The 17,341-nt window shown below is 39.7% G+C and overlaps 1 protein-coding gene across 2 annotated transcripts in view; it reads left to right on the forward strand.

Moving 5' to 3' along the window:
* The first annotated feature begins 239 nt into the window (after positions 1-239).
* The window catches only part of LOC126457519 (cyclin-C), a 49,962-nt gene continuing 32,860 nt past the window's right edge, over positions 240-17,341 (forward strand). The window contains exons 1-5 of one of the 2 annotated variants that reach the window (XM_050093856.1): positions 240-375; positions 554-607; positions 1,483-1,589; positions 13,882-14,088; positions 15,873-16,124. In XM_050093856.1, the coding sequence (XP_049949813.1) occupies positions 576-607; positions 1,483-1,589; positions 13,882-14,088; positions 15,873-16,124 (598 nt within the window). In that variant the 5' untranslated portion in view covers positions 240-375; positions 554-575. Of the gene's footprint in view, positions 485-553; positions 608-1,482; positions 1,590-13,881; positions 14,089-15,872; positions 16,125-17,341 lie in introns of both variants that reach the window. The other variant, XM_050093857.1, reaches the window with a different exon arrangement.

The raw sequence follows: 17,341 nt of genomic DNA on the forward strand, positions 1-17,341 counted from the left end.
TGAACGATAGCATGCATTGCATATTTTGATAACTTCCGTTATTAGGCTACGATTCGTTTAAAACAAAGATCTGACATTTCAAGTACATCATTATTGTCTCGATTAACACATTGCTTACGTCTTTATCCCTACATTTTACCTATTCCACCGGAAAACCTACATGCTAATTACTAACACCGCCAGAATTTTTCTGCATGCAAGAAAAAAAGGTTTTGACAGAACGCATTGTAGTTTGTTCGCAACAGTTGGCTACCGTAGAAGTAGTAGAGCATGGATTTACGCTTTGAATGCATCTTCAATGAAAAAAACTTCAGCGAAAATGAGGATGAAATGCACTACTTTGCAGTAAAACATTGTTTATGAGTACCCTAAAGCGTAGGTCTACTTAAAATTTGCGTCTCAAAATTAAGACTATATTTAATATACATATTTCATACCCGCATGTATGAGAAATGTCTGGTAACTTTTGGGAGAGTTCGCACAAGTAAGTGTGCCTAGTTAGCTAAATAATCCACGAAAGTTACATTGATTTTGGAATTTCGTGTATTTGCAGGTAGTACAGAAATCTCTTGAAAATGGCTGGAAACTTTTGGCAGAGTTCTCACTAGTAAGTCGAAAACCTCGCCAATATTCCTGGAGTGGCTTTGTAAACATTGGTTTAACCAGAAAGTTACACTGATGTTTCTTCGGTGGAAAAAAGCACTTATGAGTGGAAACCAACTGATATTTACTAGTGTCATAAAAGATTTATATTGCAAAACGAAATCACTATTTCATGAAAAATATCTTACTCAAATTAGCATCACGATAGATGTAAACAATTCTCTGTAACTTTGTTATTGACCCGGCATTGTTCACGTTATGGAACACGGTGTAACATTTACCAGCTAACGTGACTCTGCATTTGCTTCTATAATTTCCACACGTTGAATCCAAGATCCGTACTCTTAAATGCCTTGTTAAATTTCGTTTTTGTGAAAGACGAATATTGTACTGGTTCAGAATATGCAAAGCTTTGAATATATGACTAGAGAAAAAGGCAGAATTAATATAATAGGCATCTGGTAAGGATAGATTCCTAGTTTACATTGCCCGTGAAATGTTCGTTGCTTTTGTTCCTGTGGTGTAAGATGTGAATAGTATGTGTGTTGTGTAATATGATATGTTTTTGTACATTTGAGATTATTGAAGTGTAGTTAAAATTCAGTTACCAAGCCATAACACATGGCGCTGTGTAAAGTTTTGTGCTCTTGTCAGATTAAAGTCTGTATTGCTGCAATTACAGGCCTAACAGAAAGTTTGTTTCATGTTTGTACACATGATTCAGAATTGATACTCAAAATTTCATGGAGCAAATATTACTTGCTTTTTTTTCTTTTTACATAAGGAGCAGTTTCATGCAGAATGAAGCTGTTAATTTGCACGCATTTTATGTCCATTGTATTTCACTTTGGTTATGTTTTAATTGTGTTTTTGTTACAGTCAGCAGTGGCTTCTGGATAAACAGGACCTGATCAGAGAACGGCAGTATGATTTAGGAATTTTAACTGAAGAAGAGTACCAGAAAATTTTCATCTTCTTTTGTAATTGTGAGTAATCAACTCTTAAGGTATAAATGATTGGCCCAATTCTTACTAATATATGTTTTTTTTTATTTCGGTGTTATCTAATTTGGTGGTTTGTGCTAATTAGCACTACTAAATCATTGCTTCGCTAGAACTGTTTTCAATGTTTTGCGGCAAAATGTGTTGATGTAAGATGAGGTATTTGGGTACTTCACATTCCCTAAAAATTATTAAACTGCATATATGGTTCACAGCTAGTAAAATAAGACAAATGTATTCTCAGAACTGTGTATCTTAAGTGAGTAAATTATTTAGCCAAATAAGATTTTCTTGGTCCAACATAATAACTTCTACAAATTCTGTGTTAATTTCTCATGTGATGTTGTGCCATCCTGCACCTCTAGCTTAGATCTTCTGTTGTGTTATTGAATAATTTCAGTTAGATGTCATTATAGTTCTCTCATCAATGCAGCATCTAGTTCTTTACCCAACATTACCCATTTGAGCAAGCCCCTATTGCAGAAGACCCGTAAGCTGGCAGAATTGAACTAAAGTTTACAAAGTGTTATCTGGGGATAGTGGTTGCATGCTGTACTGAACTTGTGGTAGCAATGCATAACCAGTCAAGTTAGAGGCACCAAGGGGGAGAATTATATGGCATAGCCAGTGACAAGCTTCTAATCTGGTAGCAGCTAAATGCTGTGAGATACAGTTTGCTCACATTTTGTGCACAATATTGCCGTAATTTTGCCTGTTTGCCAGATATTGACATTTTTGTTAGTGATCACTTTCCGCAGACTTGTCATGTGTAAATAGTTACTTTATATATAGAGTTTTTCTGAAATACTAGAGTTAGGTTTTGTTGACACAGACTGATGTCTTTGTTGACAGACAGGTCTGTAGGTTAGCAGTCACACGGTAGCCTTAGTACTATGTTAAGGTGGTAGATGATTATTTGGTTGAGAGTTGGCAAAGCAAATAATGTAGATATACAGTTTTCCAGCTTGTGACAGCTCGTACATAGTAATGGCTAAGGTTGCTTGTTTAAGGGGGGAGGGGGGACACTGTAATGCAGTGTGCAGTCCCCTATGATCTGCTGCCTTGCTGTTGGCTGACATCTCAGTGTGCCTTTAGTCAGTTAGCGTCTTCAGTCTCATTTGACATGAGCTACAAAAATAGATCAGCTAAACTGTTTAAAGGACAGTCCATGGGCTGTGCTTGCTCACCGTATAAAGCAGATGTTGGTAATACGTCTCCATGTCAAGTTGAAGGCAACCAGAGGGAGGATGATGAGTGGTAGCCAATGAAAAGGTGTTAACTGCATGTGTCATAGTGCTGCTAACATACAAATTAATTGGGTGTTCTATCCTTTACATTCTGCTTTTGATGCGTGTTGACATATCTGAGATTATCAGTTCATCTGGAATACGAATCTTGATTGTGGTGACAAAATTACTTTCTTCATTTTCTGCTTTTGCCACTAATACAAGTTTCTTTTACTGTTCTGTACAGCACTGTCTGTGTTGAAATTAATATTAACAACTTTATCTCATAGGCAGAATCTGTATTGTACCGATGTCTAGGTTACGCTGGAAGATAACAGTGTTTGTTGAGAACTACCAACAATTGTGAAAGTGATATCTTGGTTGAGGTGATAAAAAGAAACACAAAAATGAGGCAAAAACCAATTAATGAAAACTCAGTTTATATTACGTGGTTTATATTACATGGTTCCATGCATTTGCCCCCGACAGGGTTTTCTCCGAAAATTCAGTTTGATCACACTCTAGCAGGTAATAAGTTAAGGTGGTTGTTACGTTAAATCTCTGATGATAAAAATGCAAGGATTGTTATATCACTGGCTTTTCTGCTGCCTTAACTTCCCATGACCGCATGCGTCAGATGTTACCAACATACACTTCAAGGTTACAACATGGACTGCTCCTTTTGAAGTTTACTAGTTGATCATTCATGGAAGTCTTCAAAGCTTTGATCATTACCAAGATTGCCTTAGTACGTTGCAATCATTGTTAAAACATATGACTTCTATGATACATTATTGGAATTGTGTAAATGGTTTAATGAATACTCTTCTACTGGGCTCTGTCTGCAGTTTAGGTTTATACTTGACAGTCCCATAAATATTGGGCCATTATATGTGAAACTCCACTCATTGATGGTACGCGCTGCAGTTTCAGCATTATTCCTTGTGACAGCAGAGTACTGTTTCCACTGTTATAGACCAGCCTGTTCCATGTAAATAGAAAACAAACTCAGTTTTGTTATTCAGCATGTAAGAGCAAACGAATTCAGGTAAAAGAAATGACGGAGAAACAAAAGAAACATATTGACATTAAAACAAAAAGTAGACGTAGTTGGAAGATTTGAGAAGAGGAAAACTGCTGCAAAATGTAAGTGCTGATTGTGGTCCGTGGAATGCAGACTGTTTGGAACATAACACTGAAGTGACAAAAGTCATGTGATGCCTCCTTTTGCCCAGCATAGTGCAGCAACTGAGCATGGCATGGACTCAAAAATTGATTGGAAGTCCGTGCAGAAATACTTAGCTGTGCTGACTTTATTGATGTCCATAACTGCGCAAGTGTTGCTGGTGCAGGATTTTGTGCACAAGCGGACCTCTCAATTATGCCCCATAAATTTCTGATGGGGTTCGTGTTGGGTGATCTGGGTGGCCAAATAATTTGCTATAACTGTCCAGAATGTTCTTCAGACTCAGAAGAAATTGTGGCCTGGTGACATCATCCATAAAAATTCCATCATTGTTTGGGAACATAATGTCTCTGAATGGCTGCTAATGGTCTCTGAGTAGCCAAACATGACCATTTCCAGTCAATGATCGCTTCAGTTGGACTAGAGGACCCAGTCCACACCATTATGGACCACCAGCTGACACAGTGCCTTGTTGACAACTTTGGCCCACGGCTTGGTGGGGTCTAATCCACACTTGAACCTCCTATCATCAGCCCTTACCAACTGTAATTGGGGCTCATCTGACAAGGCCATGGTTTTCCAGTTGTCTAGATAGGGTTAAGAGCCCGGGAGAGGCACCGCAACGATGTCATGCTGTTAGCAAAGGCACTCGCGTTGGTCGCCTGCTGCCATAGACCTTTAACACCAGATTTTCATCGTACGTACAACATTGATCCCTGCCATTATATTGCACAAAGTTGCTTGTCTGTTAGCACTGACACCTCCAAGCAAATGCCACTGCTCTCGGTTGTTAAGTGAAGGCCGTCAGTCACTGCATTTTATATGGTGAGAGGTAATGCTTGAAATTTGGAATATTCGGTATACTGGAATGTTGAATACCCTAACAATTACCAGAATGGAGTGTCCCATGCACCTAGCTCCAGCTACCATTCTGTGTTCAAAGTCTATTAATTATTGTGGTGCGGCCATAATCATGTCAGAAACCTTTTCACATAAATCAACTGATTATCACAAATGATAGCTCCACCAATGCATTTCCCTTTTATACATTGTCTACGCAATATGACTGCCATCTGTATATGTACGTATCGCTGCCCGACAACTTTTGTTGCTTCAGTGTAAACAGAATAAGCAGAAAATAAAAGATTTTGTGAGAAAATGTGATTGTAGTCCTGGACCATATGCACAAAAAAATGAAGACATCTACATTTACATTTGATTTATTAGATGCTGCTCGTTTGCAGTGGTTTAGTCAAAAACGAGCAGAAATGTCTCATTGTTTCAGGTGTGATGTGTGCTAAAAGAGTTGAATTTTTCATGAAGCTCTGGGGTTAGAGGGAAAATTTAATGCCTCATCTGGAAATCTAATCAGATGCCAGACTGCCCGAGTGGCCAGAGATAGTAGTCATGCCTATGTGAAGTGCTTGCTTGTGCGAATGTGTGTGTGTTTTTCTTTCTGAAGTAGGCTTTGCCAAAAATTCAGTGTGTATCAGTTGTTTCGATGTGCCTTTCTGCAACTCAACAAGTCTTTTACAGTGAGTAGCAATCTATCCTTCTTAAAATCATACCCTGAAATGAAGTCCATTCTGTCAGACATTTGCCCTTCACACCTAGAATAGCTTTTTATTTCCCTTCCAACCTCCACAACATCCTTGTCAAACCCTATGCCCCTTCTGCATCGATCGCCCTACCCTGTGGCGCCTACCCCTTGACCATCCCTGCTATAATACTTGCGCTGTGCACTCTCCTACCACCACCTATATCAGCCGTGCCGACCATGCTCTACAACATGACAGTCATGACCTCAATGTCTGTTACACCACACCTGCCATCTGAATTCTTCCCCGAGACACCAGTTTCTCAGAAATCCACAGATGGGAATTAGTCATACATCATTGGTTGTCGCCACCCACCTGGGCTTAATTTATTTTAATTTCTTCAGTCTCAGTGTTTCTTCACAGTAACTATTGCTTTCTACACTCCCTTTTAGTTTTCTACATCTTCCATTTTCTGACCTGTCTTCTTTTTGTTGATCCCCTCCTACCTCAGTCACATACAGTGCACTTAGCTTTTCGCTTTTATTAACTTTATTACCCTATCTTCCATCTTTAAGATCTCAAGTTTTCAAATCTTGTCTGCTGCAGTTTCCAACAGTCTTTCCATCTCATCCTGGGGAATACGGAAGCGTCCGATCCCGCCTGTCGGCTTTGACCCATGACATCACAAATATGGCAGAAACGATCATAAACCACGATTCCAATATGGCACATATAAAGTCATTACATACACATTATGAGGACGAAAATACATTGAAAAACAAACACACACACTTTCCACAAAAAGCCTAATGACACTAACAGGACAAGTGCGGGAAATGGGGGGTTTTTGGGTGGGGACAAACTAAATATAAACAAATTTAGAACCCACCCCCATACAAAATGACGAAAAAAACCGATACCGCAAGACTCCCCAAATACCACTAAACACAATATCATCTGGAATCGGGCACTTCCCTTGACCTATATCACTCAACAGCAGCTGCCCTTCCCATAAATTAGGACCTAACACTTCCCCTGACCTATATAGCTCAACAGCAGCTCCCGATCCCATAAATTAGGATCAAACACTTCCCCTGACCTATATAGCTCAACAGCAGCTCCCGATCCCATAAATTAGGATCAAACACTTCCCTTGGCCTATATAACTCAAAAACCTCTCCCGATACCAATACCAACATTCACAGCCACACATTTTAATTAAACACTTCCCTAGACCCCAACACACAACACACACACTGAAAACAAAACAATAAAAACTTACCCCAAAAAAGTTACGGCACCACAAACTAAGTTGGCCACCACAATCTCACACAGGCACAGGCGCGCACGCGCGCGCGCACACACACACACACACACACACACACACACACACACACACACACACACACACACCAACGAAAAAATGCTCAACCAAAAGAAAGGCCCGACCGCCGGGCGGTGTGGCCGAGCAGTTCTAGGCGCTTCAGTCTGGAACTGTGCGACCGCTACGCCATGCCTCGGACATGGATGTGTGTGATGTCCGTAGGTTGGTTGGGTTTAAGTAGTTCTAAGTTCTAGGTGACTGATGACCTCAGATGTTAAGTCCCCTAGTGCTCACAGCCATTTGAACCTTTTTGAAAGACCCGACCCACCCACACCTCAACCCACCCCTCTCCCCAACCAACCCAACCTTCCCCCTTAACCCAAAATAAAAAACCAATATACAAAAACCAAATGCACCATAAAAAAATCTCAATTACACACTAAAACTCAACAAAAACTTCAACAAAATAGATCCTCCACAACTGAAACACAAACCAACACCCCTCCCCCCTCCCCCACAAACACACTAACACAAAATAAACCACCCACCCCTCCCTGAGCCGCAGCCAACCACCCACCTACCCAAACCACCCTAACCAACCACTTTCGGCCTATACATTTTACTAACAGCCCTTAGAAAACCCGAAAAAACACAATAGCCCTCAGGGACACTCTTCTGCCAACAGTACTCATCTAAATGAGACTGAAGGTTGGAAGAGCGCCTCTTCCCCCTCCCAAGAACTGACTTAACAGCTCCCCACATCCCCTCTATGGTATTTGTGCAAGCCCCCGTCTCATAATTTTTGAACTCTAAGCTATGGTTAACGACTAAATGATTGAATCCCCTTTCACCCAACCCCCTATATGATGAAAATGCATCTGAAACTACTGTGGCCCTCGGTTCTATGTACTCCTCAATTAACCCCACTAATTCCGCCTTAGACCTCCCTTCTACAACCATAAAAACACATTCAGAACACCCAACCCCCAGAACAGCAGCCCCCCCCCCCCACCCAGAGACCAACCACAGACTTACCCCTCCCATACTTCCTTTTCCCAAACCTCCACAACAACCCCATGCCCCCCCCCCCCCCCCCCCAGCTTACCCCTGTACTTAATGAACTCAGAACACACTTCATGGCAAGAAGAAAACCAATCAAGCACACTCCTCTCACTCACACCAGTCTCATGCACGCAAAAACTGTGTGGTGATCTATAACAAAAATAATAAGTCACCAGTACAATCTTGCGCATGCCCAACCTAGACTTCTCGAACCAGGAACCACGTCGTATGGAAGGGCAAATGTCATCTGTTCGACAGCGCCACATATAACCGTCCCTGGTCCGAGGCGCTGGAACTTTAGCGAACATCATTTCTTCGCCACAAATAGAGCATTTCACAACCTCGGCAATTAAACAGAAAAGCAGCAAAAACTTGATCAGTTCCAAAGGAGTGATCCCCATCATATCCCTCAGACGCGCACTGTTAATTTTATCCGTCATATCCATTCCTGAACAAAAACAACCGATTAATTTTACTAAAGTTACCACATGACGTACAGCGAACAACACTAAATTAACCTTCACACAAAACCACAAACTCGTTAACTCACTGAAACGAATTCCACTACAAACACAGCCAACACTCAAACAATTCTGGATAATGAGCAAGAGCAAACTGAGCCCATTGCACCACACAAACGAAAACCCTGAACATCCCACCAGAGGGCACAACAAACCACAACACGACGACATCTACAAACACATCACACTCACAAACCAAACTCCCCGCCGTCGTGACATCACACACCACAACACCCTTATTTCACGGGTCAAAGCCGACGCGTGGGATCGGACGCTTCTGTCGACCCTCATCCTGTCTGTTAAGTCTCCCCTGACCTGGAGTTCTGGATGACTTTTCAAACTCCACCCCTTTTCCTAAACCTGATCAATCCTTTTCCTTCATCCCTCTTCCTTCCTTTTCAGCCCTTCTGCAGAAGGAGCCGCTGGCTCCGAAAGCTGCAAACTGTAATACATTTTATGTGTGCGTTCTCCTGCTACTGTGTGGTGAGTAGATTTTTTTATCAGTCCACTTAGATCATACTCTGTCCTTTTCATAATATTGTTGATATTCCAACCTGGGCTATCCATTGTTTGAACGTTGCAGTTAAGTATCAGGACAGTAAAAAGAAAAAAAAAAAGAAAGAAAAGAAAATAAGCAAGTAAGTAAGTAAATAGTTATAATTGTTGTTTATTGTTGGTTTTATATACACTGTGGTTTGAATATGAGCTACAGTGATGTGGAGATCAGTCTCAAGGTTGGCTTTATATTTGGAGAAGGACCATCATGTGCCCCATGAAGATTCCCATAGCAGTCCCTATGATTTGTTGGTAGGTGTAGCCCTCAAAAGTGAAGTAGTTATGGGTGAGGATGAAGTTGGCTGGGATGACAGTAAATGATGTTTTAGGAAAACTTTCAGGTGGCTGTTGGTAAAGGTTTGTTCTTGGGCTGAGAGGCCATTTGTAACTGGGACATTTGTATAAAGTGAAACTGCATTAATGATGATGACATGGGTTCCAAGTGGGAGAGGGATGGGAATGGATTTCAGATGTTCCAGAAAGTGATGAGTGTCGTGTATGTTGGATGAGAAGCTCTGTGTGATGGGTTCGAGGTGGTGGTCAACTAGATCAGAGATGTGTTTGGCAGGACATTTAAGGGCAGCTACTGTGTGACAGCTGGGATGGCTGTACTCGTAAGCAGTCTGAGACAACAAAGGTGATGCACCATGAAGGAATTATCCGAATGTGAGGGAAATTGGTAGATGTGATGTACATGTACAGACAAGCAAATCATTCCAATTTCAGAGAAACTGGATGATTTTTTTCAAGAGAAAGAGCTTCACAAACTGAGCAGGTCAGTAACGCGTTGGTCTCTTGGCACTCTTGCTAGCAGTTATTCAGCTCGGCATTGATTGATGAAGTTGTTGAATGCCTTCCTGAGGGATATTGTGCCAAGTTTTGCCCAGTTGGTGCATTAGATTTTCAAAATCCTGATCCGGTTGTAGGGCCCTGCGTGTATAGCTCCAACCATTCTCAATTGTGGAGAGATCCGGCAAACTTTTTGGCCATGGTAGGGTTTGGCAAGGAAGAATAAAAGCAGTAGAAACCCTCGCCATGTGTATGCTGACTTTAACTTGCTGGAAAGTAAGTCCAGGATGGCTTGCCATTAAGGGCAACAAACAGGGTATAGAATACCATGATGTATCCTTGTGCTGTGGGGATAATGTAGATGACAACCAAAGGGGTTATGCTATGAAATGAAATACCACCCCACATCATTAGTCCTGGTTGTCTCGCCTTATGATGGGTGAAAGTCATGTTGGTATTCCACCGCTGTGTGGAGCGTCTCCAGACATGTCTTGCTGGTCATTGGGACACAGTTCAAAGTGGGAATCATGTCCAAAGACAATTCTAAGTCAATGAGATTCAAGGCCGAAGACATGTCTGGAGACACCTTGGACACAGTGGGATGCCAACCTAGTTGTTGCCTGCCGTATGTCTGGACAACCAAGAGTGATGGTGTGGACCGCTATTTCTTTTCATGGCAGGACCCCTTTGGTTGTCATATGTGGCATGCTTACAGCTCAGTGGTACATCATTGATAGTCTACATCCCATTTGTCGCCCTTTGTGGCAAACCATCTGGGGTTACATTTCAGCCAGACAATGCCCATCCACACACAGCGAGAGTTTCTACGGCTTGTTGTCATGCTTGCTAAGCCCTACCAAGGCAAGCAAGCTCGTCAGATCTCTCCCCAGTTGAGAATGTTTGGAGCATTATCTGCTGGGCTCTCCAACCATCTTGAGATTTTGACAATTTAATGTGAAGCTGAATAAGTGCTTGCATAAGGTCCAGAGGTGGACCAACTCGTTATTGACTTGCTCAATTTGTGAAGCTCTTTCTCTTGAATAAACCAACCAGTTTTTTTGTAATTGTAATCATTTGTTTGCCTGTACATGTACACCACATCTACTAATTTCTGACCCATTTGGATATTTCCTTCATGGTGTGTGATTTTTTTTTTTTTTTGTCTTAGAATGTATTTTTAGAAGTAGGTAAGAAATGTGGATGTGTCAATCGGGAGGAGTAAGGAGTTAAGTGGAATCGGTTTTGAGTCCCTGTGAGGGCTTAGGGTTTTCAGCATTTCTTGTGGTTCAGTGTGGATGGAACAATTTTTTGTATGTTGTGAAAGCAGAAGTTTCTAAAAAACACTAACAATCAACCTAGTGAGTGTGAGGTCGAAAAAGGCCAGTGGTGTTTACGGCATTTGATGTCCCACATATTATCTAACATGCAACCATAATATTGGCTGCTCATGGCAATGGTGGAGTGGGACTGGAGGTATCTACTGGTGAGCACAGCACGAGGCTATGGAACATAGTTGAACTGCTTAGTCAGCAAGTAACTCACAGCAGTGGTACAGTGCTAGTAGTGTTGATACAAGGCAGAACAGTGGCAACAATAAAAAAAAAATGCAAATATTGCCTTATATTTACAACAACAGTTGCTGAAGTTGACATTTTGTTAGAAAGCACCCCAAGGAATTTTGCAGAGTGAGAAAGAAGGAGCAGATGAAATATTAGCATTTCTGCAAGATGAGTCAGTGGAATGGGGTGGTGTATACTCTCAACTGTGAGGACACTGTACATAAGGAGTACAATGATGATAATATTTGCTTAAAAATAGTAATTTTGAAACAGGTGTTGAGCCATGTAGTTCATCATCCTTGTTGGACATGTAGCCACAAATCCTGTCTCCAGTGAAATGTAATAAAGGACAATCTTTGTCCAAGGAGTGGGTACTAAACATTATTACATACGTGGAAGAGTGTCTGCAGCATAATAAAAAAAGTTATGAATAGATTTCAAATATGTCTGCAGCAATATGATCATGTAGTGCATACGAAAAACTACAGATATTCAAGGGAAGACAAGATGCACTAGTTACAGAAACTGGTGTTGGCATGTTCCAAGGATAATCGATGCAGTTTACATGATGAGCGTGATAGTGACCTATTAAGTTACACACATCAGATTGCACTTGACATAAGTTGCAGTGATTTCGATGTAAGATACGGGTGGTTGCACTTGCACAAATTCAAACAGTACTACAGAACTGGAAGCCGTAAAATAACGAAATTTCAAACAAGACATCAACTTAATGATGCATGGCAAACTGTGGAATTGGCCAGAAATTTTGTTGTTGTTGTTGAGATAAACAAACTTACCCCATTGTTCAGTAAGGAATTTTTCAACTCCGACAATCAAGATTTGGAGAGGAAATTACAGGTACCAAGAGAATTGTGTCAAGATCAACCAACATCAGTGCATTAACATATTTGTGTCAAATTAAGCTGGCTGTTAATCTGGACAGTACATTGGCTGGAAAGTTATTTATTGTGCTGCAAGAAGTTGGAGGTGCCTATGGTGCCCCTATGGTTCTTTCTCGTGTGTGTGATCTTGCAAGGGCGGTAGGGAATGTTTACAAAATAGCAACCAAAAATTGGGAAAATGGGTTTAAGATAACTAAAACAATGGTATGATAGCTGGTCAAAATATCTTGCTTTTGCTTGGTTCCTGGTGTGCATGTAAAAATCATGGTCCTTTACAGCAAACTATTCCTCTGGAAAACTGAGTAACATTGCAATTCATACCATCTGGAACTATTGGACAAATTCAGCCTCTGGATGTTTTTTTTTCCCATGCTTATGAAACGTATCACACTATCTGCAACTACACCTTAAAGGATAGCCAGTGTCACGATAAGCTCCATGAAAGACGGATTTGGTTGCATGTTATCAAATTCCATCAGTTCTCATCACCCCGTTAGTTAAGTTTCCCATTGATCAATCTCTTGGTAACTGTTATGACATGGCATGTGTCAAGTGCATAAGAAATGCATACATGAATGAAGGTTTTATTATTTTTTTAATTTTATTTTTTTTCAACATCAGTATTGTTCAATGTGCACTCTTTCAAAGTGGATACCTAGCTGAATGTCCTACACAGTTAGTAACTCCCAAAGAGTTTGCCATCTTAATGGTGCAAACCTGTGTGATCATTGTGGTGCACCATTTTTCATTTGGCGTTCATGGTGTAAATTAATGGTTTATTTTGAATGATTCTTGAATGTCGATGATGTCCATTCTGTGAAGTATAATATGTACATCTCATAAATGTTGAGCTGTGGACCTCCCAGACACTCATTTTCTTTTGCTGTTCTGATGCATGTGGCAAGCCATTAGCAGCTAATATTTTTTCTGTCACAGTTGTTAACACTGTCAATTGAATTTGCAACATTGCACTGAAGGGGTTACTTGTAAGAACAAATGATGTGATAACACAAAATTGTTAAGGCTTTTGTGGCAACTTGTTGACAAACTGCCTATTGGCTTCTGTCTCGGGTTTTTCGGCCGACGTTCATCTAATGATTTTTCTGACGTTTCGCCAGCACGAGTGGCTGGCATTGCCGGCAATGGAGGGTGAAGCTTTGACAATGCCAACCACTCGTGCTGGCGAAACGTCAGAAAAATCATTAGATGAACGTTGGCCGAAAAACCCGAGACAGAAGCCAATAGGCAGTTTGTGATGCGATAACGATTCAGTTGGTACTGGATAAATCTGATCTGTTCAAGAATTTTGTGCTTGATTAACAGGTGACCAGTACTATCTGACTTTGACTGTACTTTTCTAGGGTTTTGTCGAGACCATTTGTTAAAGTATATTTTTCTGTCTAATTTCATAAGTATTGATCACATAATTGTCTTGTATTTCATATTTATAAGAATGTATGTTTATTGCACATAAGGGTGTGTGTTGTAAGACAAGGTTTAGTTACACATTTTTATCTTGTAAAATTTTGAATCACAGTATGTTTTGAAATTTTACAGAATGAACCTGCATTGTAATGAAATATTTCTGTCACTTGTGTTACTTATTTCTCAGTGATTCAGGTACTTGGGGAGCAGCTGAAGCTTAGGCAACAAGTGATAGCCACTGCCACAGTTTTCTTCAAACGTTTCTATGCCAAGAATTCTCTGAAATGTATTGATCCTTTGTTGCTTGCTCCAACATGTGTCTTCCTTGCTTCCAAAGTTGAAGAATTTGGTGTAATATCCAATAGCAGACTTATTACTACCTGCCAGACTGTTAGTAAGTACATAATGTTGAATATACAAATAATTACTGTAGTTACACGAAATGTAACTAAAATATGACTTGAATAGTATTGTGGATGAAGAAAATTGTATTAAAGTGTGTTATTGTTGAACAAAGTGGAAGTAAATCATTACCAGTAAGCAATAAGCCCTCCTTCAGGAGGGAAATAACACTTGAAATTTTGTAAGTGCTTAATGAAAGAAAGTTGTTGGCAACAATTGTACAGGGTGGCACAGATAAAAGTAGTCCATGTAAGTGCAAAGAAAATGCAGTGAAATTGCAGAAACAAAGAGCTGAAATGAACTTACTATTTATTCATAATGGAAAAAAGTGAAAAATACATTTATAGATGATGTTGGGAGTGACCTCCTGCAACACAAATACACAACTTTTCATGTCTAAGTGTGTTCAGATACAACCGGCATGAAGTTCGGATATCGATGGTGGCAACTTCACAAGTGATTATGTCTTTTAGTTCCTATATTGGGTGTGGATTTGTTTCATACACCTTGCTCTTAGTGTCCCCACAGGAAAAAACACATGTTGTTAGATCCGGCAAATGTGGTGGCCAAAAATGTTTGCTGACATTTTGTTCCTCAGTGGAGACATGTGGACTCATTCCAGGGGTGCATTAGATGGGTGGCACACTGGCCTATCATTCTGGAAGAGGCAGTATATCTTTCATATTCAGTGAGTTGAACACAAAATATGCAAAATTTCCATGTATGCATCTGTGTTGAGGGTAGTTTTGAAAAATATTGGTCCGATGATATGTCTTCCTGTTACACTGCATCAAACACTGGTTGCTGATGCACAGTGTTAGGGTTCTCTGTTGCCCAGAACCTCTGTTATGTGAATTAACATGATTGGAAAAATGAAAGGGTACTGGGTAAATGGAAGGGGTCTAACAAACCACCATTGATGATACTAAAAAGCCACATGCAGTAATCTGCACATTTATGACTGTCATTCTCCCATAATTGCTGCACAACCATCACATGTTATGGCTTAAAATTAAGATATTTCAGTGTCCACTGGCAACTCCTCTTACTTAAATGTGCCTGTTGGGCCACTTTACATGTAGACTTTTTTGGCCTCTGAATAATTCTTTTGGTAAATGTCTGCAACAACGTCTGATTTGTGAACTAAAGCAATTCTATGGTGTTTCACATTTTGTACAGATCTGTAGGTTTCTCGGTTTTTGTACAGACACTGTATTGCTCTCTTTGCTGGTAGTCCTCTGTCCAATAACTTGATCTTGAAAATTTTGAGTTTCCTTTATCGAACCTGTTTTCAGTATGCTTACACAATTCTAGTTCTTTCTTCTATCAAGAAAGTCATTCAAATTACAAAGGGAAACATCCAACTTCAGTGATGAAATAAACTGAAATGCTGAAAAAGAAAACTAACAATGGAATATTGTGTGAAATGTTCATTGTTGTAGCTTTTTACTCTATTTCAGAAGACAAAATGTTGCATTTGCTTTCAAAGGGGAGGTGGGTTACTTTTAACTGTGACACCCTGTTCTTCCCCAACTGAATTTCAGGAAAGTTACATATTTAGCAGTCAAGCAGAAATTGAAGTGCAGAAAAACTGTATGATGATCTATTGGTTTATGGCTGATTATTCTTTGAATGTACACATTGCGTTTATTCTAAGATACTTGTCATTTAGAAGAGTTCTGTGGTCTACTGACTGCCTTAAGAGGTAATGCTACACTAACTTATGTTACCTGCTTGAACTTAGTTTGTAATAAGAGGTTTTCCTTTTTTTTACAGTAAAGAATAAATTCAGCTATGCCTATACACAGGAATTTCCTTATCGTACAAACCATATCTTAGAATGTGAATTTTATCTTTTGGAAAATTTGGATTGCTGCCTCATTGTTTACCAACCATATAGACCACTGATGCAACTAATACAAGATATTGGGCATGAAGAGCAGTTACTGGGACTGGCATGGCGAGTTATAAATGATAGCCTACGTACAGACGTGTGCCTGCTATATCCACCATATCAGATAGCTTTAGGTATGGCAGCTCTTTCTTTTAAAACTATTTTTAGTTAATTCCTTGTTAATTTAAAATGTCAGTAATTTGAAAGTTTTAGGAGTGGTATATAAAAGTATTTCAGTTGTCATGATAGTCCTAGTTGTAAAGTACAGTGATTAATTAAAATAAGAAATTGTCTAGTAATAGAAATAAGGAAAGATACAGAAGTCGTGTACTGCTATCAGCTTAAAAACATGGTGACTAATGTTTATTACTGTTCGTTGAAGGTTATGACTAGAAATTATAGAAACTGTTAGTTTGCTTATTGTGCTATGGATATCGGATGGTTTTTTCAATATTATCATACATTTGAGGTTTTGAAAGTAACTGATTTATTTTAACTACCAACATGGTAGTGGAATGCGGGTGATAAGTTTTTCATAAAGGGTGACAGGTTTAACTGATTTTGGTGGTAACTAGAAGTCATAGAAGTGCAAAAGACGAGATGATTGCAGATGATAGGTAACAAGTTGAAAACTGACAGCCAAAGAAAGTTGGGTAATTTAATGAATTATAATGAAGACTATTTTAGAAAAGATAAGATTTTTGACATTGATTGTGGTAAATTGGTTAAAACAGATGAAAATGCTTAAAATTAATAAACCATTCATGCTGCATGGATGTATGCTAATGGAAAGGCAAGGAAACACCTAATTTTGTTGCTGAGCACCAAGTCACTTTGTATCAGTGAAAGCAAAAACTGCCAGAGGTACTTGGGACACACTACATAAGATTTATGAAGTTCACTCAGCTGAAAACATTGATTTACTTACACACACATTTCATGTCATCGTCTGTACAAGGTCATCCAGCCTAATTTGAAGAAATACAAACTCAACTTTCTCTGTTAGACAAACCAATCAATGATGGTGAACCTTGTGTACAATTTTTGCAAACTCTGCCAAAAAGAGTTCAATTACATTTGTTACAAGGCCTGATTATCTGCTGAAGGGGAAACGTGGAATAAATTACAAAAATGGAATTTAAATTCTGAGTTGAGAATAACAGATCATGATGATGAAAGTGATGCTGCAGCAGTGATGACGGAAATGTAGGCTAACAGCAATGAGGACCCAATAAGACTACATCTGAAACAGATGTATTAAAAAGTCTCATTATAAAACAAATGAAGATAGAAAAAGGTTTTATGTGTGAGACTGGTGATTTACCAAAACAATGTAACACAGATTTTGTGT

The sequence above is a fragment of the Schistocerca serialis genome, chromosome 2 (genome assembly GCF_023864345.2).
Source record: "Schistocerca serialis cubense isolate TAMUIC-IGC-003099 chromosome 2, iqSchSeri2.2, whole genome shotgun sequence".
NCBI lineage: Eukaryota > Metazoa > Arthropoda > Insecta > Orthoptera > Acrididae > Schistocerca > Schistocerca serialis.